The sequence below is a fragment of the Prosopis cineraria genome, unplaced genomic scaffold (assembly GCF_029017545.1).
Source record: "Prosopis cineraria cultivar Desert tree isolate PC_DT_omini unplaced genomic scaffold, ASM2901754v1 PC8, whole genome shotgun sequence".
Taxonomy (NCBI): domain Eukaryota; kingdom Viridiplantae; phylum Streptophyta; class Magnoliopsida; order Fabales; family Fabaceae; genus Prosopis; species Prosopis cineraria.
This window is the reverse complement of record NW_026555339.1, coordinates 10,509,631-10,534,323: the sequence shown is the minus strand read 5'-3', so window position 1 is coordinate 10,534,323 and position 24,693 is coordinate 10,509,631. Positions and strand designations below refer to the sequence as shown.

General features: G+C 32.5%; 3 protein-coding genes across 4 annotated transcripts; 1 reads left to right on the top strand and 2 right to left on the bottom strand.

Annotated features, from left to right (window-relative positions):
* Positions 1 to 1,883: 1,883 nt before the first annotated feature.
* Positions 1,884 to 7,600, top strand: LOC129317980 (uncharacterized). Its single transcript, XM_054962437.1, has 8 exons — positions 1,884 to 2,120; positions 2,403 to 3,264; positions 3,391 to 3,580; positions 5,369 to 5,472; positions 5,585 to 5,687; positions 5,782 to 6,098; positions 6,494 to 6,799; positions 6,923 to 7,600. Exons 2-8 carry the CDS (start codon positions 2,494 to 2,496, stop codon positions 7,280 to 7,282), a joined length of 2,151 nt encoding a protein of 716 aa, XP_054818412.1. The 5' UTR covers positions 1,884 to 2,120; positions 2,403 to 2,493; the 3' UTR covers positions 7,283 to 7,600.
* Positions 7,601 to 8,097: 497 nt separating this feature from the next.
* LOC129317981 (probable magnesium transporter NIPA6) lies at positions 8,098 to 12,713 on the bottom strand. 2 transcript variants are annotated; one of them, XM_054962440.1, is made up of 9 exons: positions 12,368 to 12,713; positions 12,210 to 12,266; positions 11,846 to 11,936; positions 11,568 to 11,728; positions 11,360 to 11,370; positions 10,968 to 11,105; positions 9,867 to 9,959; positions 9,638 to 9,758; positions 8,098 to 8,739 (listed from the first exon to the last, which is right to left on the bottom strand). In XM_054962440.1, exons 1-9 carry the CDS (start codon positions 12,495 to 12,497, stop codon positions 8,606 to 8,608), a joined length of 936 nt encoding a protein of 311 aa, XP_054818415.1. In that variant the 5' UTR covers positions 12,498 to 12,713; the 3' UTR covers positions 8,098 to 8,605. The 2 variants fall into 2 exon arrangements, with proteins under 2 accessions (XP_054818415.1, XP_054818414.1); XM_054962439.1 differs by having other exon boundaries at positions 11,360 to 11,487; positions 12,368 to 12,711.
* A 4,480-nt stretch (positions 12,714 to 17,193) lies between these two features.
* On the bottom strand, positions 17,194 to 23,350 carry LOC129318191 (serine--glyoxylate aminotransferase-like). Its single transcript, XM_054962822.1, has 6 exons — positions 23,191 to 23,350; positions 21,555 to 21,831; positions 20,833 to 21,117; positions 19,773 to 20,139; positions 18,539 to 18,749; positions 17,194 to 17,641 (listed from the first exon to the last, which is right to left on the bottom strand). Exons 2-6 carry the CDS (start codon positions 21,757 to 21,759, stop codon positions 17,504 to 17,506), a joined length of 1,206 nt encoding a protein of 401 aa, XP_054818797.1. The 5' UTR covers positions 21,760 to 21,831; positions 23,191 to 23,350; the 3' UTR covers positions 17,194 to 17,503.
* Between the last annotated feature and the right edge of the window lie 1,343 nt (positions 23,351 to 24,693).

The following is a 24,693-nucleotide window of genomic DNA, read 5'->3' as shown; positions in this document are numbered from 1 at the left end:
TAAGGTTCAAACAACTAAGGAGAATGTGCCATGTGTTGCTTTCAAAAATTGAATTCGTCTAGCTGACACAAGCAGGTTTGGATATAGAACTTTGAAAGAAATTTCAAGGGATGCTATTTGAATCAGTTCATTGGCCTTCCAATTCTGAGCTTGGTAAACATGAGTTAACATTACAGTCTCGAACTATTTGAATACATAAAAATTTATGGATATATTTGGCTAAGATTTGATATTCAAATGCATTGAAGTTTTGGAATCCATGTTTTATTATAATTTATTTGTAATGTTAAATTTCCTTACAATATAGTTATTTGAAAGTTCGGTTACTTTGAGCCTCTCATATTGTTCTTGTTTTCAATATTTATGTTACTCTAACCTCTCATCTCATCTCTTGCCCTTGGCTTTTATTAATTGAAAAGTAGAGATAAATTTGTCTTTTTCACTCTTTCATTTTTGTTTCAAATATTAGCTCATTTCTTTTCTACTTTTAAAATTTTGTAGGGCAATTCTCTAAGAAAAAATTTTAATTTAATACTCCTAATGAAAATTGAAAAAGAAAATTTGATTTTATAAACTGTTTACATTTTTATTGTTTTTTATGAAAATTCTATAAGTGTAAAAAATATTTAAACGACAACTTAATTATATAAATTTTAAAATATAAAAATTATGTAATTAATTTTAAAGTCATATAATCATTTAAAAAATATAAAAGTTCTTTTTTTAATTTCAATAATTTTTAATTTTAAAGATAAAAAAATTTAATTAATCAAATTATAATGACTTAGTTAAAATAAAATAAACAGTGAAAGTTTAATTTAAAATTGAAAAAAACTATAACAACTTGAAAATATATTTAAAATCATTTATATATTTTTGTTAAATTTTTAATTAAACCTAATTCAAAGTCTGTACCGTTTCATCAATAAAATTTTTAATCCATTAAAAGCATTGATTTTTTTAAAAAATAAAATTAAGAACTTTTATATTTTTATTAAATGATTATGTAACTTTGAAATTAATTACATAATTTTTATATTTCAAAATTTATATAATTAGGTTATCTTTGAAATATTGTTTATACTTATTGAATTTTCATAAAAAATTAAAAAAATGTCAACAGTGTATAAAATTAATTTCTTTTTCAATTTTGGCTAAGAGTATTAATTTTTTTTTTTTAGTTTTGCATCAACACCCTCTTGGGTAATCATAACCCTTCCTTTCATTTTCAAATCATGGTTTATTTTAAATTAATTTTTTAATATTTTTAATATTATATTTGTGAAAATAAAAATTTTAATATTAAATTTGAACTATTCAGAATATATTTAGATAATTTATTTGTAAAAAATTAGTATTAAATTGGATTGTTGTCTGATTTAATGACCACAATTCTTTTAAAGAATTTTCTTTTTCCTTTTTTTACCTTAAGATTTATAAAAAAAATTATTTAAATTTACTCTTATTTTCTGCTTGACAAAAAACCCTGTTATTATACGGAATATATTTTTGAAACCCATTTTCAATTTTTTTTCTTTTTTTTTTATTACCATTATATTTTCAATTCTAATTTTTATTAAACTAAATGCGGGGCTTTTGCCCCAATCATAATATATGCTTATTGGACTTGAAAAGAGAGCCAAACTTGTTTAAGCCATCATAATAGGAGGGTTAAACTTGCAAATAGAAACTTAAAATGATAAATCATATTTAAACGAGCTGATGAATGGGCTCAAAATTTAAAGGACTTAAATCCTGCTTATATGTATTTTTTAAAAAAATTAATTTACACGACTTCAGTCTCATGAGGAAAATCAATTTAAATTTTAGATCAATTTACATGCTGCTGAGGAGTGAGGAGGGAAGTGGGGCAAAAAAAAAAAAAAAACCCTAAATCCCGTTCACGATTCAATCTTCATCTTTCACTCAATTTCAATCAGACGCTTGCCTCGCTTTCACTCACTCAAATTAACCCTGTAAGCTCGTGCTCGCCGCCTCCGTGCCTCGCCTTTGCTTGCGCTCGTGCAGTCGTACTCGCCGCCGCCGCGCCTCGCCTTCGCTCGTGCTCGTGTTATTGAATAAGGGTCGAATCCTAGGGCTTTGTCTGCGTCCAAAATCCGGTGAGATTGATTTATTCAATCTGTCTTTGAATATGGATTTGAATTTCTTGCCCGCGTCATGTGTTCCTGCGTGGTTGTCGACCATGTGTTGGACAACGTTGCCCCGTTTCCTGGTTTTATTTTTATTTTTTTCATTTTAGTTTGGCTTTGAATCTGGTCGTGTTATCATTTGTTGTAAGAAGCTTTTTAATTCTTTCCACACTGTCCATTATGTCCTTTAATAGTTAATTGAAAAAATTAAAGCTCTGAGTTAATTGAACCTTTTCTTTTTGGTGATCACAGGATACAGGAAGTGATCGGTTCTTAAAATAGCCTTCCTCTGGTCTGTTTCTTCTTTTATTTCGGGAGATTCTTGAAACTGAATTAAATTGGCATGGGTAGAAGGCACAGCAGTGAACCCAGGGAAGAGCATGTGAAGGATGAGAGAGATAGACATCGTTATCACAGCAGACATAGACGAGATAGGACCGATGAACGTAAAAATAGGCATAGAGAGCATGACACTGAGGACAGATACAAAATCAAAGATCGCTATGCATATCATAATTCGGAGGATGAAATTGAGAGGAAATCAGAAAGAGATAGAGAAAAGGAGCACAGAATTACTAAGGATGGTTATGGTGAGAAGTATCGTAGGGATAAGTATGAGAGGAAGCAAGAAGAAGATAATAGGAAGAAAGAGGATGGACAGGGAAGGTTAGATGGGGATTCAAAACCTCAAAGACAATCAACAACTCTGGAGGGGAACCTGAATGGCGATACATCGAATTTGGGTAGGAGCGGAGGAGTTTACATCCCTCCATTTAAGTTGGCTCGCATGATGAAGGAAGTTCAAGACAAAAGTAGTGTTGAGTACCAGCGGTTAACATGGGATGCTCTTAGGAAGAGCATTAATGGACTTGTGAACAAGGTTAATGCTGCTAATATAAAAAATATAATTCCAGAACTATTTGCAGAGAATTTAATAAGAGGAAGAGGCTTGTTTTGCCGGTCTTGTATGAAGTCTCAAATGGCTTCTCCAGGTTTTACTGATGTTTTTGCTGCGCTGGTTGCTGTTGTGAACACCAAATTTCCTGAGGTGGGTGATCTTTTATTGAGAAGAATTGTCTTGCAGCTTAAGAGAGCTTATAAGCGAAATGACAAGGTAGATGTGTTATGTTATCACAGTATTCTTGTGCTAATTTATTGTATGTGTTGTTTTATTCCAAGACCAAAATATTCAACTTGATTTTTTTTCTTATATGTTTGTTTATGTTCCCTTCATGTGTAGCCTCAATTACTAGCCGCAGTCAAGTTTATTGCACATCTTGTAAACCAGCAAGTGGCTCATGAGATTGTTGCTCTAGAGTTGCTCACAGTTTTACTGGAGAAGCCTACTGATGACAGTGTTGAAGTAGCTGTTGGTTTTGTCACAGAGTGTGGGTCAAAATTGCAAGATGTCTCGCCAAGAGGCCTTCACGGTGAGTATTTGCTTGGAGGGCTTTAGTTTATTTTTTGACTACTTTAGCCTTTTCCAACATTATATTCGCCAAGTTTCCTAAGCAGTCTTCATTTACATGAATCCTTTTTTCTGCTTCATTTTACGTAAAACCATGGTACGGGTATAAGGGTTCTATTTGGATTGGATTATCTTCTTTTTATGAGAAAAAGCAAAGTGAAACCAAGGTTTGATGACTCTAGGCTGGTGCTTGGTGTTGGTTAATGAAGGAATTAAAACTTTAAGAGGCTGTATAGAGTCTTAAGATGAAATAATACTAAGAAACGAGCTGGATGAGAGTTTAAGTTGAAGGACTGTGAGGTGATACCATGATAAGTGTTTTACCATCAGATAGTCATGCTTTGAAGAGAGCCTATTTGGTCCTTGGTGTGGAAAAGGAGAAAGACTTTTTCCCCTAACAAGTACTTTAGTTTTTACTTGAATATGGCCAAGACACAAAATTGCTTTTACTGTGATATTCTCACATAAAACCATAAGTTAAGATTATAAATGTTCAAAGTATTTTCTCCATCTAAATTATATTGATGGTGAATAAAATTTGAAATATGCATGTTTTAGTGATTTAACTATACATTATATATATTTTTATATTTTGGAAGATTGGCCAAACAGTGATGGCATGGTAAAAGCCTATATTACATTTCAACTAAACATTAAGAAACCTTTTGAGTAGGAGTAAGATGGAAAATCTATATTGTAATTTTGATAAGAAGTTGGTGAGTAGTAATTTGGAAGTGAAATTGGATGATCAGATTATACCTCAAGTGGAAAAATCTAGACATTTGGTAGTGATTATTCAATATAATATGGAAATTGATGGAAGATATTGCACATATGAAGTAAGATGAGTGGTTTAATTGGAGAAAGGTTAAAAGGAGTTATTTGTAATTGTAAGTTACCTAATAAATTTAAAGGAAAGTTTTATCGAACTGCTATAAGACCAACAATATTATATGACAGTGAATGTTAGGTTTTAATGGGACGGCAAGAGCATAAAGGTGGAGTAGTAGAGATGAAAATGTTGAGATGGATGTGAGGATGTATACGTAAAAACAAAATTCGAAATTAGTGCATACAGGAAAAAGTGGGTGTTACACCTATTGAAAAAAAAATGGTAGAAAATCATTTGAGGTGGTTTAGACACGTGCAAAGAAGACTATTGGAGGCACCTGTGAGGAGAGTGGAACAGATAACTTTGAGCTTTGTTAAGAGAAGTAAAGTCGTAGAGGAAGGGTAAAGAGAACACTTTTAGAAGTTGTTAATTGAGATCTCTTGATTAAAAATATTTCTTAAAGCTTAATAAATGATAGAGTACAATGGTGTTGTATAATTCATATAGTCAACCCCACCTAGTGGGATAAGGCTTATTGTTGTATTATGCGCTTTGCTGAATTTCTAGTGGTGCTTGATTTATAAGACTAATCTGGGTAAAACCTTAGCGTATGTTTAGGCACCATTGGAAGGCTTTGTTAGAAAATATTGGAATGATGTTACATCAATGCCCATTTTTATTTTATTTTGAAATTACTAATCTTTTGTCATATTTGTGTACAAAAAAATTAATAAAAGTTATTGACATTTTGAATGGGTCAAAAGTAATTTTCTTTTGCATTTTGTTATGCACCTCCTTGGGCTTTGCAGAAATACGCACATGGAAGGCATGCATGAATACGTGCAAATAATGCTCAAGCCTTCATGCCAATTTCTGTCTTGGATACTTTTATGAGACTATCGTTTTGTGCTTTTGCAGGTATTTTTGAGCGATTTCGTGGAATTCTTCATGAAGGAGAAATTGACAAACGTGTTCAGTTCTTGATTGAAGGCCTATTTGCAATTCGAAAGGCCCAGTTTCAGGTATTTTTTTTTAAATTTTCAATAGATGTTAGCACAGTAGGATGAAGCGTCAATTTGCACAATAATTTTGAAGATCAGCTCCAAAGTGACAGTCCGATATTTGTTTTTACAGGGCTATCCAGCCATTCGTCCTGAACTAGACCTTGTGGAGGAGGAAGACCAGTTGACGCATGAAGTCTCCTTGGATGAGGAGATAGATCCAGAGATTTCCCTTGGTACTGCTTGAGTTTTAAAATTAATTTCTATGCGTCGTTTGATCCAACTTGTATGTGTGATTGCTCATTTTTCTCATCCACTTTTTTCTATCAGATGTATTCAAGCCAGATCCAAATTTCACGGAGAACGAGAAGCGTTATGAAGAGTTAAGGAAAACAATACTAGGTGATGAATCTGAGGATGAAGAAGGCTCTAATGCTGAGTCAGATGATGATGGAGATGAGGATGAGGATGAAGATGAAGATGAAGATGATGATGAAATGGAAGAGGAACAGATGAAGATTAGAGATGAGACAGAGACAAATCTTATCAATCTTCGAAGAACAATTTACTTAACAATTATGTCCAGTGTAGATTTTGAGGAAGCTGGTCATAAACTTTTGAAAATCAAGCTAGAGCCGGGTCAGGAGGTAGGTTTGGAATCTCTACTGTCAGTTACTGCAATGTTGTTTAAAGTTACCCATCGTTTGCCTTTCCTTGAAATAAATGGCAAATGAACTGAGCAAACGATCTTCATTTAATTTCATTCTCAAGGTCCTACAGAATTTTGAAGATACAAACCCATAATTGTTGGACAAAAAAGATATATATCCTAGCTTAAAAGAGATATGGCTCGTGTTAAAACCCTGCCATAATTCTGCCAGTCCCTCTGAATTGACCTTTTCTCTTTCGTGCATCCTCCTTAATGGAGATCCATCATAATCTTTTTGATGGCTCCTCCACCCCTCCCGCCCTCCTCTTTTGTTTTAAAAGTAGTTTGTTTTAGTTGATAAAATTACTGATTTATCTTGTTGGATTTTGGCAGATGGAACTGTGCATTATGCTTTTGGAATGTTGCAGCCAAGAGAGAACTTACCTCCGGTACTATGGTCTTCTGGGGCAGCGATTCTGCATGATCAACAGAGTCTACCAAGAAAATTTTGACAAGTGTTTTGTACAGCAATACTCAATGATCCACCGGCTTGAAACAAATAAATTGCGCAATGTGGCAAAGTTTTTCGCTCATTTACTGGGCACTGATGCATTACCCTGGCATGTTTTATCATATATACGGTTAACTGAGGAGGACACTACCTCATCTTCCCGTATATTCATTAAGATTCTCTTCCAGGTACGGAGTTGCGAACTTGAACATATCTCTTTTTACTGTGGAACTTGTCTATGTGGTAGATTAACGTTGTATACCTCTCTGGAAGATGCTGATGAGTTCACCTTGTGATTGCTTCTGCTGCAGGAATTGTCTGAACATCTCGGCATCCGCCTTTTAAATGAGCGGCTGAATGATCCAACAATGCAGGATTCTTTTGAATGTATATTTCCAAAAGATAATCCAAAGAACACACGGTTTGCCATTAACTTCTTCACATCCATTGGTCTTGGTGGTCTTACTGAGAACCTCCGAGAGTATTTGAAGAATATGCCACGGCTTATCATGCAACAACAGAAACCAGTTTCCGATTCAGAATCAGATGACGAGTCTGGGAGTTCTGATTCTTCAGATTCAGGATCTGCCAGTTCTGAGTCCGAGTCCAAGTCAGACTCATCTAGTTCTGATGAGAGTGACAAGGGGCGAAGAAAGAGGAGGAGAAGGTGAAGTGGTTTTGTGCTTATTACATAAATGTGAGTAGTACAACCTCTTGTAGATTTTTAATGCTAAATACTGTATCTCCAAATAGGCTTAAAGGAGGTTCATAATGCCCCCACTAATTTTGTTTGTTATTTGCCTTGTGAAAATTCAATGGCATGTGTCCTATTAAAGTGAAGCTCTTGAATTGAGTCTTTGTTAAAAAGTTCCTACTTCATTTTCTTGACATTCATGTAGGCTGTAGTTATTTATGTTGGCAATTTCAACATTTATTTAAGTGTATTGTAATATAAATTATGATAATTATAATTAGAAATGACTTTTATATGCAGTTTGTCATTTGATGACCGTAGCTTTTGTAAAATTTTCGCTTGCAACAAACGAAAGTACGTAAACTCAACAAGCAAATATTATGATTTTTGTAATTTCAAAATGGAATGAATGGAGAAAACATGTTTAACTATTGTCTATTTGCTGTTAAAAATCTTGAATAATCAACACTTAAAAATTCAAAACCATATTGTTGAAGCATTAAAAAAAAAGAGCACTTCTTGACCCTCTAAAATCAATTTTTTTTTTTTTGGATGATAGTTAAACCGGACTAGGCGAACACTGCTATATGTAATTAACTTTCGTTCAATTTCAATAGCCATGCTTTTCATTTTAAAGCAGATCAAAAAATGCAATCAATCCTCGCTTAGTGTGATAATGTAAGAACAACTTTCACATTACTTAATCTCATGATATATGTACATATGTTTTGTCGGGATCCAATTTTGAAACCAATGAAAAAAATTTTCTCGTTCAAATTGGGAAAACTACAATGCTGAAGAACAACTGCTTTGCTCCATTTGCATCTCCATGCTTACAAGCAACAAAAATTTAGCATTCTAAGCCAAAAAAAAAAAATCACATTGAAGATGTCTTGAGCAAGGTTACCTTCAATAAAAGGATATCTGCATGTAATTAAAAAAAAATCACATTGAAGATGACTGAGTTCTCGCAAGCAAATCTTCAATCCTTGCTGTTGCTGTGCAGAGAGGTTCACACACTGTTTAAGTGGGTAAACTATTTCTCAGAGACCAGCTATTCTGCAAGGCATCGGATCAGTTCTTGAATCATCTTCCAACTAGATGAACCTCCATGACAAAAATCCTGAGATTCTCATATGAACATAATGGCTCCAAAACCCCCTTCTATGGTTTCATTACATGAAAAAATGTACAATATCCTCTGATGGGCATGCCTGTGCTCTGCAGAATCCAAGCTTTTTGCCTTCCCCAGATTCAACAATTGAATCAGGAACTTTTGTGGTCTCAGATAAAAAACAATCTAGTATAATTCTTGTCTTTTTAAACACATGCTATCAGATGGTGGCATATTTTCCTCATCATGTTTCAAGAATTCCGCATTTCCGTTACAAAGTCTCACTGATAATGAAGGCGAAAAAGGTGTGCTGTTTCCTTCTGCAATTATTTCAACACAAATGTATGGAGAAAATTATCATGAGGTTCCACATTCTAATATGTCTTGTAAATGGCACCAGAATTAAATATGTCATCAAATGTTTCAAGTCAAAAAGTTCAAATAATTAAGTGAAAAGCCATATATACTTTCATTACAATGCCTAACAAGTCGCCTAACTGAAGTCCTTAAGGTTTGGTGCTTGTATAAAGAAACCATATCTTTTATTGGGGTCAAGTGTGAATAAAGAATAAATTCCATACTGATAGAATTGAGATGAAGGAGAATATACAACTATACAAGTAGAAAAAAACTACAGACTTCTGTCATATGGTTTTGGGTCAAAAGATAGTGTTAAATTCAATTTATATACTCTTTTCCGGTTCTTATTATAGGACATTTTTAATTGTTTCACACATATTAAGAAAAGTTAATTTTTTTCTTAATATCATAAAAAAGTGTGAGATACTTTTATTTTTACTCTTGGCTTTAAATAATAATACAACCACATTAAATACCTTCACGCTAATAAAAAAGGGTAAAATTGGGAAAAGTGGTTTAATTATTACAAAGTGTCATATATTTTAAATCAAAAATCAGTTCTAGAATGTCTTATAAATAGGATCAGAAGGAGTATTTCTTTTAAAAATTCTACCAAGAAGACGACCCAATGAATCTCTTTTGAGCCCAACACTCATGCTAAAACTTAATTTTTAATCAAGCTATGGGAAGACATAAATATAGACTGCTTGGTCGTGGATGGCTTGGCATAGCATCCCGAACTACTTCAACTCAAGATTAAGCCTTTTTTTTTTTTTCCCTTCAAGGGGAAAAGATTATGACATTGCCATGTGTTCTATGATAATCTCAGAGAAAATGTTGTAAGCATATTTCACACACCTCTATAAGAAGGGCTTTTCTCATAGTCCCTGGTTGCTTGTAATAATATTGTGCCAGAGAGCACAATAATAAAGCCACATATACCTGACACAATGGTCCCACCACTTTGACCATCCCAATCCTGTGAGCATAAATGTGAAATGTAATCAGGCTCATTTTGTCACACTCAAAAGCAATAGAACCTTCCCATGTGTCCTAAATTAGATGCCAAAACTAGTTGTGCTAATACCTTAAACATTATTACACTGGCAAGGATTGTAAGTGTTGTAAACATGACATAATATATTGGAGAGACAACTGCAGTGTTGAAGGTGTCAAGAGCCTGAAATGTTAGAAACATGTTAAAGAATGTGTTGATTCATAACATCAGAAGACAATTTACAGCACTGATCTAACTTGAAGCTTTTTTTTTTTTTTTTTCTCTGTACGTTCAATAAAAGCAGATACAGTTTTAATAAAATAAGACCAAAATAACACACAACATAATAGATCAATCAGAAGACACAAACTATTAAAATACATGTTAGTGTATGTGAAAGATTATACATCACTGAGAGGTGGTATGCATCAGAAATTTTGCAATATCAACTCCTTTTAAAAAAAAATTAATGGAACATTTAATCAATTTTAAACTTGTGAAAGATCATTTAATTGATTACATCCAATGATAGACTATAGGGCAATGGATCAAAAGGAAACAGAATAAAGAAAACAAAAGTAGAGTAGTTAGTTAGGCTGAACAGTTGCTATTTTCTGCAAGTATGCCCATCTCTTTCAGACAACCATTGGTAAAACAACAAAGACTAAGCCCAGATAAGAATATTACATATTGCGAAATCTAAGACGAGAAGTATGAAGTTATGAACTAGCGTACTCAGAAGAATGCAGTGCTCTCATATTATCATATTGAAATCCAGTTTTTCTTGAAGAAGCACTCAAGCATGACAAGATACAGAACAACTTATCAATTCTGTAATTCTTAGAAGAACAAGTATACTGCGAAATCTTTTATTTAATTGCTTTGGCACTCCTTTTCTTTTCCTTTACTATTTAAGCTTCTTCATTCTTCAATTGCATTGTAATCTAGCTGTGCCAAGACGAAGGTACTAGAAAAAAAAGCCCTTCTCTACTACGTGGTAGCACCAAATATCATATAGTTATATCAAAAAATTTGGTCAAATGATGAAACTACTGCAAATATGTCAATGGAAAGGGAAATAAAACTAAATTTGTTTTAGAGGAGAAAGGGCATTCTTCCAAGTCCAGAAAACTTTCAAAATGTAATATGCTTATGCCACCAGGCTAATGTCAAGGCACGTTCAGTACAAACCTTGTTGAGATAATTCATTTGAGTGATGACACATGTAGCCACAACCAACATAAAAAACCAAGTCTCTGGGTAGATTAACTGATTGTTGCCTTCAAAAGTTAATTTTAATGAAGTTCCAAGGGCTTTAACGCTCATGACCTGAAAAATCAAAATAATTTCACATAGATAGGCAAATAAGGGATTAAATCCACAATTCAATTTTCCAGATTTAGAAACAAGAGAGATATGAAGGATAAAAGATACAGAAAAACATTTTGACAGTCTATATAATCATAATCATTACTATATGTAAAGTAACATAGAAAGAGTAACATAGAAAGCAATTTGAGAGCAAACTTTACCAGTTCAGACTAGTCAGAAGATTGATGAGCGATAGCTATTAAATCACTTACCGAGAGGGACCCTGCCAATGAACAAATTCCGGTGTAAACTAGCACATTGGTATGCCCACAGCTTGGTACAAAATGGAAGACAAGAATGAAAACCAAAACTACAACTGAGCACACATATACCAGAAAGGCTGCATAGAACGGGCAATCATTTGTTATTTAGGGAACTATAGCAAAACACATATAAAATGCTATGGTGAAGTATTCTTACCTGGTTGAGTAGCCATAGTCCATATTTCCTTAACAGAGTCAATAGGATGCTCCTTGGGTGCATGAATAACAACAATGACAGAACCAACAATGCACATTACACAGCCCATGATCCCAAGCGGGTGTAGCTTCTCCTTCAGAATAATGTCAGCCAAAATAGCACTAGAGGATACACATTCATAAATCATGAAGAAGGAATTATGTTACCTGCCAATATTTGTAGGAAAAAAAAAAAAATACTGTCTCAATTCATGTTAAAGATTGAAATTAGACAAATACCTCACAATTATACTTAATGCTCCAAGAGGGGTAACTAGAACTGCTGGGGCGAATGCATATGCAACAAAGTTTGCAACCTCTCCAACAATCACTAAATCAAAAACCACACAACAACAAGGATTCTTCTTGAGAACAGATACAAATAAAAAAGCCAATGATAAATCACAATACGCTAGTTCTACTTAATCATGAAGGGAAGTATAACTAGAGATGAATGACTCTTGCTCGAGAAAACATGTGTGGCCGTAGCCAAGGGAAAAAAACAACAATAAATCCAGACGCTCATTTCACAATGATTGGGGTCAAAAAAACAATACCAGTTATTGAGACAATGCTCAATTAAGTAGGATTAATATGAGCTTACTTGTGATCATCCCCAACCACCAGAGTGGCTCCAAGAGATAATAATACCCACCAACACCTACAAAATAAGAAATTAAGAAGCGTTTGTCACCAAAATAACCAATATATGGATTCCAAGAAGAAATAGAACAAAAAATAATAGAGAGAATAGCTATTCACCAGCCCTGACACCCGAAGCTGCAGCTGCTCTTTTGAGGCCCTTCTTCTTGATGATAAAGCTTGCCCCAATGAACCCACTTGAAAGCAATGCTAGAATAACACCTTTCAGATTCTCATCGGAGATACCCATATCGAAAATTCGTCACTATTATTGTCTGATTTCAACCTCTTTCTTCTTCTCTTCATCGATAAGCTCCAACACGAGCAGAATTTGTCTTCCTTTCCTCAGATCATCCTTGCCCAATTCGTGATTTTCTTGTGACTTGTTGCCTTTGGCGATGAAAAGCTGAAAAAGAGACGATGCATATCCACTGTACAGCCCAATTATTCGACGAACAAAATTTAATTTATAGATTTAAGGGTTTGCTAAGGTGCGGGATTCCCCACCAAAGTTGTACGCTTTTTCATAAATAATTTGTTATGAAATTTTGACATGAACTGCAAACAGTTTTTTGGGTGATAACTTCTAACTGTTATATGTAAAAATTTTCTGTAAGAAATACAAGTGTGAGAATTGGTAATATGTCACATAAATCATTAATATCAATCATTATCAGCAATAAATAATATGAAAAATACGGTTTATTTCTCACTTTTCATATAAGTAACTAAAAAACACGTTTAATTTTAATTATATCAAAAGACAAAAAAAATTTGCTTTGAGATCTAATTAATTCAGTTGTTTTTAGTTTATTGTTAAAAACAAGAAATATGTATTATTAGCAATACATTATTAAAAACAAGAAAGATATATTATTAGCAATTCTTGCACGATTGTTTATTTAAAATATCGTAAGGCTTTTATTTCGGAGCAAATTCTTCTCAACAAGAGTTACTTTGTTTTTTGCTCAAAAAAAAAAAAAAGAGTTACTTTGTTAGAAAAATATATATTTTTTTAGGGGGAAAAACCCACCAACAGGCAATAATCCAACACCAAACATGTTTACAGTTTTTGAGAAATATTTAATATATTTAAAATTTAAAAAGGAGATAGCAGTTAGAAGAATTAGTTCTCCTTTCTTGTTATTAAATTAAAAAAGAGGTTAATAATTTCATATTTTAAAATTAATTTAATCAATCATTTACATCATAAAAAATTATTATACTTCAAAATACTCCCTCCATTTCTAGATATAAGAGAAAAAAAGGTATTGCACAGTTTAAAAAAGTTGATTAACCATAATAATTATATTTGAAAATAAAAAAATATCCCTATGTTAATCAACATAAGTATGTATTAATTATTTTCGTTAATGTAAATTATGAAGGGTAATTTAAAAAATGTATAATAAATGCCTATTAAAATATGTGATTTTGATTATAAAAAATAAGTAAAAAATGATAGTTTTTCTTACAAATAAAAATGAAGTAATATTATAATTTAAAGTTTATGTATGATAGGACTTTCTATCTTTTCTTGTTTGAAATACATTTTGAAATTAATATATATATATATATATATATAATATCAAATCCATAAAGAGTTGTAACATACAGGGTTGTATTATTCATGAACTATGAACAACAATTTTTTTTTTTGTGGTAGCATCATGCAATCTTTTTTTTTTTTTTGCAATTTTAATCCATACTGAGTTCCATGCAATATCGTTTTTATTTGTAAATATTTCTTTACATATTTTAATAAATTTAAATGTGATAAATAAAAATATTTTTTAAAAAATTATAAATTATCTTATTTCTTTCCGAACAAAAATATGATTGGCTTTAATTGAAAAAAGATAATCAAACGCAGCTATCAAGAGAATAAACGGTGATCAAAGTGGTAGTGCACGGGAAGCTATCCTGAGGATTACCACAGTAAAGTGAGCGACAAGGACACGTGTTGCGTTGTCGTGGACCATAAATGAAGAAGACTAGGCAAAAAGAGAAAGGGATCACGAAGCCCCATAAGCACGTAACTACTTTAACTGTATAGTGGGCCCACTACACTCACAATAATGCGGGATCAGGGTCTTTTTTTTTTTTTTTCCTTTCCCTCCATTTTTCTCAACCATCACATTTTTAGTAAATAATTTTTAAATAAAAACAATTAATGAATGGTGGAGAAGTAGAGGGAATGGAGAAAAAAAATGAAGAAATCCCACTTCTCAATAAGTGTGAACGCGTGTTCAAAGTTGATGGGTGATTAGGTTTCCCCCCATTTACATCAAAGTCAACTTTTTAATCTTTTTAAGTTCATTCATTGAATGAATAATGTGTGTAAGCATATATAAATAAATATTATTTCTTCTATTTAAATATAGATATTTTTAATTTGTAAAATAAATTATTATCTTTTTTTAAAATGTCTCTATAGTGACTTTATATTTTTATAAAGTTTAATAGGGGTAATATAAAAGATAGGATTAGTTTGAAAATAGGTAATTACTTTATTGAGGGTGAGATCGGTTAAAAATATCTTATATTTTTAACGGAGGGAGTAATTTATTTTATGGTCATTTTCTTTAAGTTTTGTTAATTTTCAACATTTGAAAAAGAATACTCCCTCCGTTAAAAAATGAAAGGCATTTCTAACCGAATTTCACTCCCAATAAAGTAGTTATTTACTTTTAACTAACCTATTTTTTATATTTATTCCTATTAAATACTCTACAATAAGTATAAAATTATTATTAATAGAGGCACTTTTAGGAATGATTACATCTCAAAAAATTAAAAATATCTTATATTTTTAACGGAGGGAGTATAAAATATAAATAACGATGTGACACTAATGGGCTTGGATTGTTGTTATTAACTTATTAGAAAATTGCCTTATTCCTTTTTATTCAATATTATAAGAAATTTTTAATTGAATTACATCTCTAATGAATTAATTAATTATTTATATGTAATTTTATATTTACTTTCATTTAATATGATTGTTTCAATTAAAAAAATATTATTAATTACACCGCTAATTAAGGATACTTTTTTCAAAACCTTATTAATTACATCTTAAAATATATAAAATACTTTATATTTTTTAACATGCTACTTTAAAAAATATATTATAATATTACCTAATAAAGCTGAGAAAAGAAAATGATAAGTGGGCCTAAGTTTTTGAAAAAGAATTATGACCATGAGTTTCATAAAAAAAAATCTTGAATTACTAATGAAGGTTGGGTCTAGAGAAAGGGGTTAGTCCCTCACAACTTAACAAATCAAAGTTTGAACTACTATTAGAAAAGATGTCTACATTTGGCACCTAATCATGTCTCGAAATATGTGAGTATTAAAAAAAGATATTGAATTTTACTGTGCCAAAATGTTTTAATCAGTATCAATGTTAATCATTAGTCAATGTGAAATATAAAAGTTATCCCTGAATATGAAAATGTTCTTTATTATGTTACACTGTTTTTTGAATCAAGAAAAATATTTTGGAGTATGGTCGAATATTAACAGGCGTGGCAAACTAAGAACGCTTGAAGAGGATTCTTGGATGAGAAGATATAAGTTTAGGGCAAGACTTAGGTAATTGGTGTTACATACTAAATGTACTTTATCCAATTAAATCAAAATGAATTTTTCTGTGTTAATAATATTAATAACAATAATTTATTATAAAATTAAAAAAATATATAAATGATACAAGTATCTTGATTTAATTGGAGATAAGTATTTTAAGTATATAAGGCCAATTATATAGGTTTTTTTCATATATTCATGGCATCTTTTAAAACTAAATATAATATATTACCTTTTATTTGAAAAATTATTTTTTATTATATTTTATCAATGTGTGGAACGATCCAACAAATTTTATCTTCATTCATGAATTCAGATTTTTTTTTTCCAATCAGAAAGTTGAAATTGGACTTTGCATACTTTTTTGGATAGAATGGTAAACCCAAACCCAATATACCAAAAAAAAAACCAATAATTTAAAACATATAAACATATTTAAAATCAGTTTCATTTCTATGTAATTTTAATTTATTTGGCATGGATTTGTCTCACTATTTAAAAAATTTATTGTGAAGATTTGCTTGGAAAGTTTAAGTTTAGCCATTGGAAATTTGAGTTTCTCTCCTCCTGCCCCTTTTTTCGGGAAAAAGAAGGCTATGGAAAACAGTGCAAATTATAATAAGGAAGAATGACAAATAAAAACCTTATAAGAACATTAATGTTAAATTAGAATTTTTTAACACTGACATTTTAAAATTTCAATGCTCATTCTACCATGTTTAAGTATTAAAGTTCTTAATTTGACATTAATGATCTTATAAGGTCTTTACTTGTCATTCTTCCTTACAATAATCAAATCATGTCAAAGCTTAATAGGCAGCAATACAGACTTCTACAACCTAATGGTAAATCAACAAAAATCATCGAGTCTAAATTTTCTTCTGAAGCTTGATAGGCAAGCCAATTAGCACATTGTTTGCTTTTTTATAGGCATGATTGAAAGTTATCATCCAGTCTCTCATGGTAAGACTCCTAATCTCGTTGATAGCATATGAGAGAAGATAATTTTTAGTGAAATCATGTTGAATAATAAGCGAGAGTTTGGAGGAAGTTCAAGTAGATATTGACTTTAATAAATTTATATTTTTTTAATACAAGGCTATGGAAAACAGTGCAAAACTAAGTCAAGTCATATAAGAGCATGATATTCTAGCGGAGGGTCATAAAAAATTAAGATGTCATTATTGTCATTCGATACTTGATGAGCAAGCCAGTCTTCAATAAATTTATTGTACCCAACAAAGAATAAGCCTTCTAGGATAGCCAAACCTGCTTCTATCTTAACTTTCTAAAGGTGAAAAACTCTAAAGAGTTCAAACTTTCCATACCAACATTCTTTGATATCCTCCACATAAAAACAAGCCCATCACTATATATGTCTTCTAAAAGTCGCACTATTCATGAAGTCATAAATAGTACAGCTTCCGACCTTACACGGAGTCAGAGTCGAGCCCGAGATCTTAACTAGAATTAAAAGTAGTGACTGATGTACAGGGCAAAGAAAGGAGCAGAGTTATTAGAATTAACAAGCAAATGAAAAGTTCCGCTTGAAGAGAGGACAATAAAGGAGATATAACATGTATATTTTACAGAATAGCTTGAAAAGAACAGTACAGGAATAACTAGTTACAAGGATGGCTGATCTGATCCGATCTGATATGATCAGATTCTTGAAGGAATCATAGGAGTGGTGTTCAGCAAGTATGCACTTGCTGCACCAACTCCACTTCCAAGCTTCACTGGGTATCCCACATCTTTCAGAATCATCTCCACACCAGCAAGACAACCCAACAGTTGTAACTGAAAAACATTTTCTTAATGGTTAATCACTACGATTTGGCTTTTGTAACTTGTAATGGTAGGTTAAGTGTATCACTAATCCTTAAAATTGAACTGGTCTATGAAAAATATGCAATCAAGTCAATAAATTATTCAAAAATCTCCTAAACTGAGCTATATGCAAGTAATTTCCCTTGTCTTCAACTCTTAATAAAGAGACCCTCTAAACTTCTAGGTTTATATAGAGAAACCTCTTAATTAATCTGTTATTTGATTATTATAACATGGCATAATATGTCATTGATACATATATCCCCTCAAACTTTGAGTTATACTCCTCCGGTAAAAAATATCTTTAAACTAATTACATCTCCAATAAATTAGTTCACTGTCTTTAAACTAATATCATCATTCCATGTTTGTCCTTATTTAAAAGGTGTCTTACTTAAAAGTGAAAGTTTGAGTGATTTATTTATTAAAGGTATTTTTGAAAAAAAAAATAATTACATATTAAATGCCTTATATTTTTTATTATCTAATCTTAGAAAAAATATCTTATATTTTTGAACGGAAAGAGTATGTAGAAAATCCTTTTAAACTTTAATAAGTCATGTATAGATTAGCACTATCATGTTACATTCTATAATTGAAATGATGGACAAATTGATGTTAACTCAAAAAGTTACGGGGTTATATATAATTTGGCCATAATTATATAAGCATGTTAGGGTGAATCTCATCAAGAAGTGTTCATGACATGCTACATGTATATGTTATAGAAAGCAAAAAAAGATTACCAGCACCAGCAGGGTAAATGTAGATATGAAATGGGATAATATAGAAGATCAGCCAAAGAAGATAGTTCATCATAATGATGTGCTGAAAAATGCAGAAGAGCAGGAAACAAAGTAACATTACCTCGTTCAAATTTCCAAGATGACCTATTCTGAAAACCTTTCCAGCAACTTTGTTTAGTCCCAGACCTAAGCTTAGGTTGTATCTCTTCCATCCTCTTCTAACTATTTCAGAACTATCAATGTAAGGAGGAACGAGGACAGCTGTCACGGTGTCACTGAACCACTCTTCCTTCTGGGTGCAGTTCTTCAAACCCCATGCCTCAACTGCAAGCCTGCATTTAGTATTATGATCAGCACATATCATATTCACTCCCTCAAAATTTAACATTGTATTTTAATTCAAATCCATATTAGACGAAATTATTTGACCACATTCTTTCATTCTTTCTTTTTGTTTTTTGGTGGAATTGGTGGAAGTGCCATTGATTTTCAAGAAGAGAGAGGATGGAATGTTTGAATTTTAACATTTTCATCAGATTGTGGATATGGATGAATCTGATCCCTTGAAGTAGAGTATGTTAAATTTGATGAAGAATTCATTTTACAATTGAATTGCTTGGACAATGAAGAACATGTCAATGTACACTATTGTTGTTGTTATTTTGTGTCTTGGTCGTATGGCATGATCTGAACTATCCCAACAAATCCAATGGCTAAAAAATAATTACTTCAAGAAACTTCACAAAATCTCCCTACTTCAAGGAATCTGATGGAGACTTGGTTGCATGGGATATAAAGTTCCACATTCAGTAGCATGAGATGTTCAAGCTCAATGGGGTATCTATTGGGTTAGTTCTCCCACCTCAACAGTTAACTTTTGGGGTAGGCTTTTCCCACCTCACTAGGTACCACATCAATTGGTATTAGAGCCTTGCTGTTAGCAGTTCCAAAGAGGGCTATTTATAAAGGGTTTTGACTGGTGGGAGGTTGAGTTAAGTGCCAAAAAGTGTAGCCGTCGAGACGTTGGCTTTCCATGGGGGGCCAATTGATGGAGACTTTGTAGTAGGATACCAAACTCCACATTGAGTAGTATAGGATGCTCAATGTGATATTTAAATAGGTTGTTTCTCCCACCTCAATAGCTAGCTTTTGAGATAGTGTTTTCCATTTCACTTAGGTACCCATTATCATCCATTTAAGGAATTGGATAAAAAAAAAATGGGGTGGAAAAATCTACAATTAAACAGACAAAAACAAATTATTAGATTGGAAAGGGAATAGACAGACTAAAAAAACAGTGTGTCCTCAAGTTTCTAACATGGTAAAGTCCATAATGTTGATCTAGAGTGCCTCACCTGGTTGCTTTACCTAAACGTTTGTGCCTTTCAATGACATTGTCAAGTCCTTCCTCAAAAATGAGATCAAGAGCAGCTCTCAGACCATACAGCAACTGAATGGAAGGAGTGTATGGCCAATAAGTTCCCAACTTGTAGAACTTCAAGTAGTCACTCCAGTCAAAGAAAACTCTGAGTGATCTAGCAGTTTTTGAAGCCTCAATGGCCTTGGGGCTTGCACACACAATACCCATCCCTGTGGGAAGGGAAAGAGCTTTCTGAGACCCAGTTAGGGCCACGTCAACTCCCCATTCATCCATTCGGAAATCGAGAGCACAGATTGAAGAGACTCCATCCACAAGGAAGAGGGCTGGATGCCGGTATTCATCTGAGCATCACATGCAAACTTTCAGAATTATTTTGTGCAGAACATATAAAATTTGACAGAAGGTTAAAACTTACTTAAGTACATGCTTTAAGGTGGATTGTTATCAGATTCTCATATAATTCATAATGAGTGGGTTTTTTACACCACATGAGTTATTAGAACAAAGCAAAACAAAAGTAGCTCACCATCTATGCAATGAAATAGGCCACAATTTCACAATTTAGAGGAAACAGAAAAGGTCAAGAACATAACTTTGATTGCTATCGAAAAAACCAAAAACAGAACTTTGATAATATCTATTTTCTGCCATTTCCCTCACAGTACTATTTCCCCAAAGATCCTTTGCAGATAACTCTTCCTTTTTTTTTTATTTTTTTAAATGAAAATAGTGATGGATGCTTTTCTCAGATAGCATACAAACAATTATAGAGACAGCAACACCAACATTTAGAGTTACAATGCTTTAACAAGAAGGTTAAAAAAAAAAAAGGACTCTAAAAGAACAAAGTTACTGCACAAGATAATGTTTCTAGAATTGGAATATCAAGAATTAATTTAGAAAGCAGTGCCCTTTTTCTTAGTGCCGGGAATCCAAGCAAAAGAAATTCAGAGGTGCTTTAACATTCTGTCATCTAGAAATCTGCAGAGGAAGAAGGGTAGCTACCATTGAAGACCATTATATGATATGCTCACCAAGAATTTGTCTCACTTTAGCCAAGTTGTTAGTGACTCCAGTTGCTGTCTCATTGTGAACAATGCAAATTGCCTTTATAGAATGTGAGGTGTCTGAAGCAATCTTTGAAGCCAGAATGTCCAGGTTGGCACCCTGGCCCCAATCACTTTCTACAACATCAACATTGAATTTGAGGCGCTGCTGTTGGTCGATCCAAAGCAAGCTGAACTGTCCTATCAGGAAAGACACGATACGATCCCCAGGAGACAATGTATTTGTTAGCGCACTCTCCCATGCACCAGTACCTTAAGCCAAAGTAGGTGGTTTAGTGAACAAGAAGAGGATAGCAACATAGGCATTTAAAGCAAATGAGTATTCCTTTTGTCCAAATATTAGCATCTGGGTATTTTTCCAAGGTTTCCATTCTTCAGATCAAAGTCCTAACAGCGTAACAAAATTTAGTAAGAAAAAGATAAAACATCCCATGTGGTTGAAATGAAATCGAACTTTTTACAAAGGTGACAAAGAGTCTTTGGGAGCTAAGAATATGTTAGAGTTCCAGCCAAGAATTGAACAAGACAATCTGAGCATGAATTATTGGGGAGATGTCAATGTGAGAAAAGTAACTATTCTAGTTAAAGGATCATCTCTATGATGAGTAAGGCATGGCAATGTAATAACTTTATTCAGTAAACAGTACAAATAAAACATGAACAATTTAACCTGTCAGTATATACAGTACCAGTTGTAGGGAAAAGAAATGGAGTTCCAGTAGTAGTCTTGAAAATCTTCTTGACATCTTCAAGCAGGGTTTTTGTCAATGCTGGGATTGCTGGAGACCTGTAGTCCTCATTGTTTCGGTTCATTGCCCGAATGACTTGGTCGGGGATGTTAACCGGCCCTGGAACAAAGAGATGGTTCCTTCCTGGCCCATAAACATAATCCATCTTTCCCTGCTTGAAATCTCAATCAATTTGAATTCAAGCAGTTCTTGGTTTCTCCCAGCAGTGAGCAGTCACCTGCATATAAAATTCACCGCACAGTCAATCTTAACAACCTCTGGAATTGTTGATCATGAATCTTATCTTATGCATATAATACACACAACTATGCCAATGAAAAAGTGGGAATGGAAATATAAGCTCATTATGACTATTAAATACCTGAACTTACGAATTATTACAGCATTAAAATTTGAAATATCCCGTGTAAATGCCATTAAACAAAAACTTTGAGAAAGAGGGAAATTTTATTTCCAAGTTAAGGAGCGAAAATAGTTTAAGTTGAACATTCTGAGATTAAATAACATATTTTGACGTTCTTGATTACAACAACCTGAACAGAGAAAGTAGACATAAAAGTAAGGACCCTTGCAATCATTTGCTTTATTTTTATTTTATTTTTAAAACCATTAGATTTTCATAGAGTGATATGCTTGCTCTTGTCTGCTTTTGCAGATTTATAGAAACAGTTAAGTACAGAATGGTAAATCAAGTAATAAAACTTGTACTTGCACTGTTAAATTGTAAAATCTGAACTGTTACACAACTGAGTTTTCTTCTTTTATATTGTAATATTATACCACTGGGACGGATTATTTATCAGCATGACAAAAAAAGGAAATCAAAGAAAAGGATTCAATCATTTTTTCCAGATTAAGTTACCACTCTATGATTTTCAGAATAATTATGATTTAAGTGAAGATTCTCAAGGTAGTCGTTATTTACCAGATTCTTTAGTAAAAACATAATACATAAATACTTTAAAAATTTAGCAACACATTTCAAAACATTGCTCTTCATGTCATAATTCTGTTGAATAACTTGACATCTAAGAGTCATATCTAAGATTTTTCTATCCTGTTGATGTAAGAAACTGATCACCTTAGCCGACATTAAAACATTAAAATCATGCATGGGAAGCAAAAGAAGACCATATATGACCACAGTATCGTGATAGACCAGCGCATATGAGCCTTCATCAAACTAAAACATTTGCTTTAAGACAATTTATTTTCAATAAACTCAAGCAAGAAGGTTGGAGCAGCCTCCTCCACGGCTTGCTCGTCTGAGATTGTCACTCATTTCTTGATGTCACTCATCGAGTAACAAGAACAAGAGGAAATTACTGTTTTATCCAATTAATCTCCCTGTTCTACTGTATCATTTTCAACTTTGTTTCCTTGTAAAAGGAAAAGGATTCAAGAAGAAGAATCAAGATAACAATTCTGAGACCAAAAACAGAACAGAAAATTCTTGAAATCATTTAAAACTTCAACCAAAGCACAAAAAGCAAGAAACTCGGAACACAGAGACAAACAATGATGAAAATCAAAGTACATGCGAAGTTTAGTTGAAGAGAACAAGAAAAGGGTTTACCTGGGAGAGAGAAAGAGAGAATCTTCTATGGGATTTCTGGTAGAAAATATGAAGAGAAGAACCTTGCCTTCTTCCTGGCTATACTCTGATACAAGCTTGTGTGAATATATAACGAAATAGGGAGAACCAACCAATGGGGGAGGTGGGACCCAATACTATGACGCGTGGCAGATAAGAGGGAGGCATAACTGAGCACCTTGCGGCTGAGGATGGCTGAAGACGAAATAAAGAACTCAGCTTTCGTTTGCTATGCTATAAAATGACGCATTAGATTATATGTTAGTAGTATCTTCCCATAAGGCTTATCCACTGTCTGAACATTCCCCACCTCAAACACTTGCTAATTTATTTATTTTATTTTTTTTGGCTAATAAAGTTGTAATCTTGATATGATTTAAGTTTATAACTAAACACAAAGCTCAGAGACATGCAGAGAGTTCATGACAGTTAACTGCAGTTAAACTGCAGCTTACTATTATGTGATACTTATATATTAATTAATTTTTAAATAATATGACTTACTATAATGAGTTTCATTGTTTGTAAACCATATAAGATTTGTTATAAATTTTATATTTTATATTGTTAGTTGATACTGATTATGCAAAGCCAAATCATAATTAAGTGAAGAGACAAAGATTAATAGAAAAATATGTAAGGAGAGAGTTTATCAAAAACAAAAATTCACCTGTGACTGCAAGAACAAATAGTAACAAAATTGAATGAATGAAAGACATTCAATATCTTTTAAAGTTATATTTGACATCTTTTAAGTAAAATCTTATGTTGGGTCTAATTGACCGTAGCCGAAATTAATCCATTGTATAATTAACACTGAATGATTCTAAATAATTTTACATACAGATTAAGTATTAGTTAATCTTATCAAGTAAAAAATTACTCCCTCCCATCCTAATCATAGAATAAACTTAATCAACTTCATGGTTTTTGTTATTGAGAAATGATAGTTAATAACCTTGAACTTATAAAAATGTTTGACTTTTTAATTTTGTCCTTCATAAAACTAATTACCACAATAAAGTTTGTCCGAGAATCACATTTGATGCAATTAAGGAAGGGTCATATTGAAGGAAATCAACTACATATCTTTACCTTATATTTAAAATCAAATAGGGATTAGGATAAGAGGGGACAGTTATTAGTGGAAACTTCTAACATCAAGAGGGTCCAAATTTCAATATTATTTGAGACAAGAATGACTGATATTACTTTAGACTGATGGATTTACTCATCAATCTAAAGTGTTCCTTCCTTGTTTGTTCTTTCATTAGAGTTTGTATAGGTGGGTAAGAGCGGAATTTAGAATGTTGGGAATACAAAATGGGAAAGCGAAAAGTATGAGGCTGAGAAAGCAATGGGGGAAGATAAAGAGATAATAATAGTGTGTCACTGTGAACCACACTTGATTGTGTGACAAATGAAAACCACTGACCCATCTTGTTTGGAGTTATATTATGTGGATTCTCTTTCCTATGTTTGGCT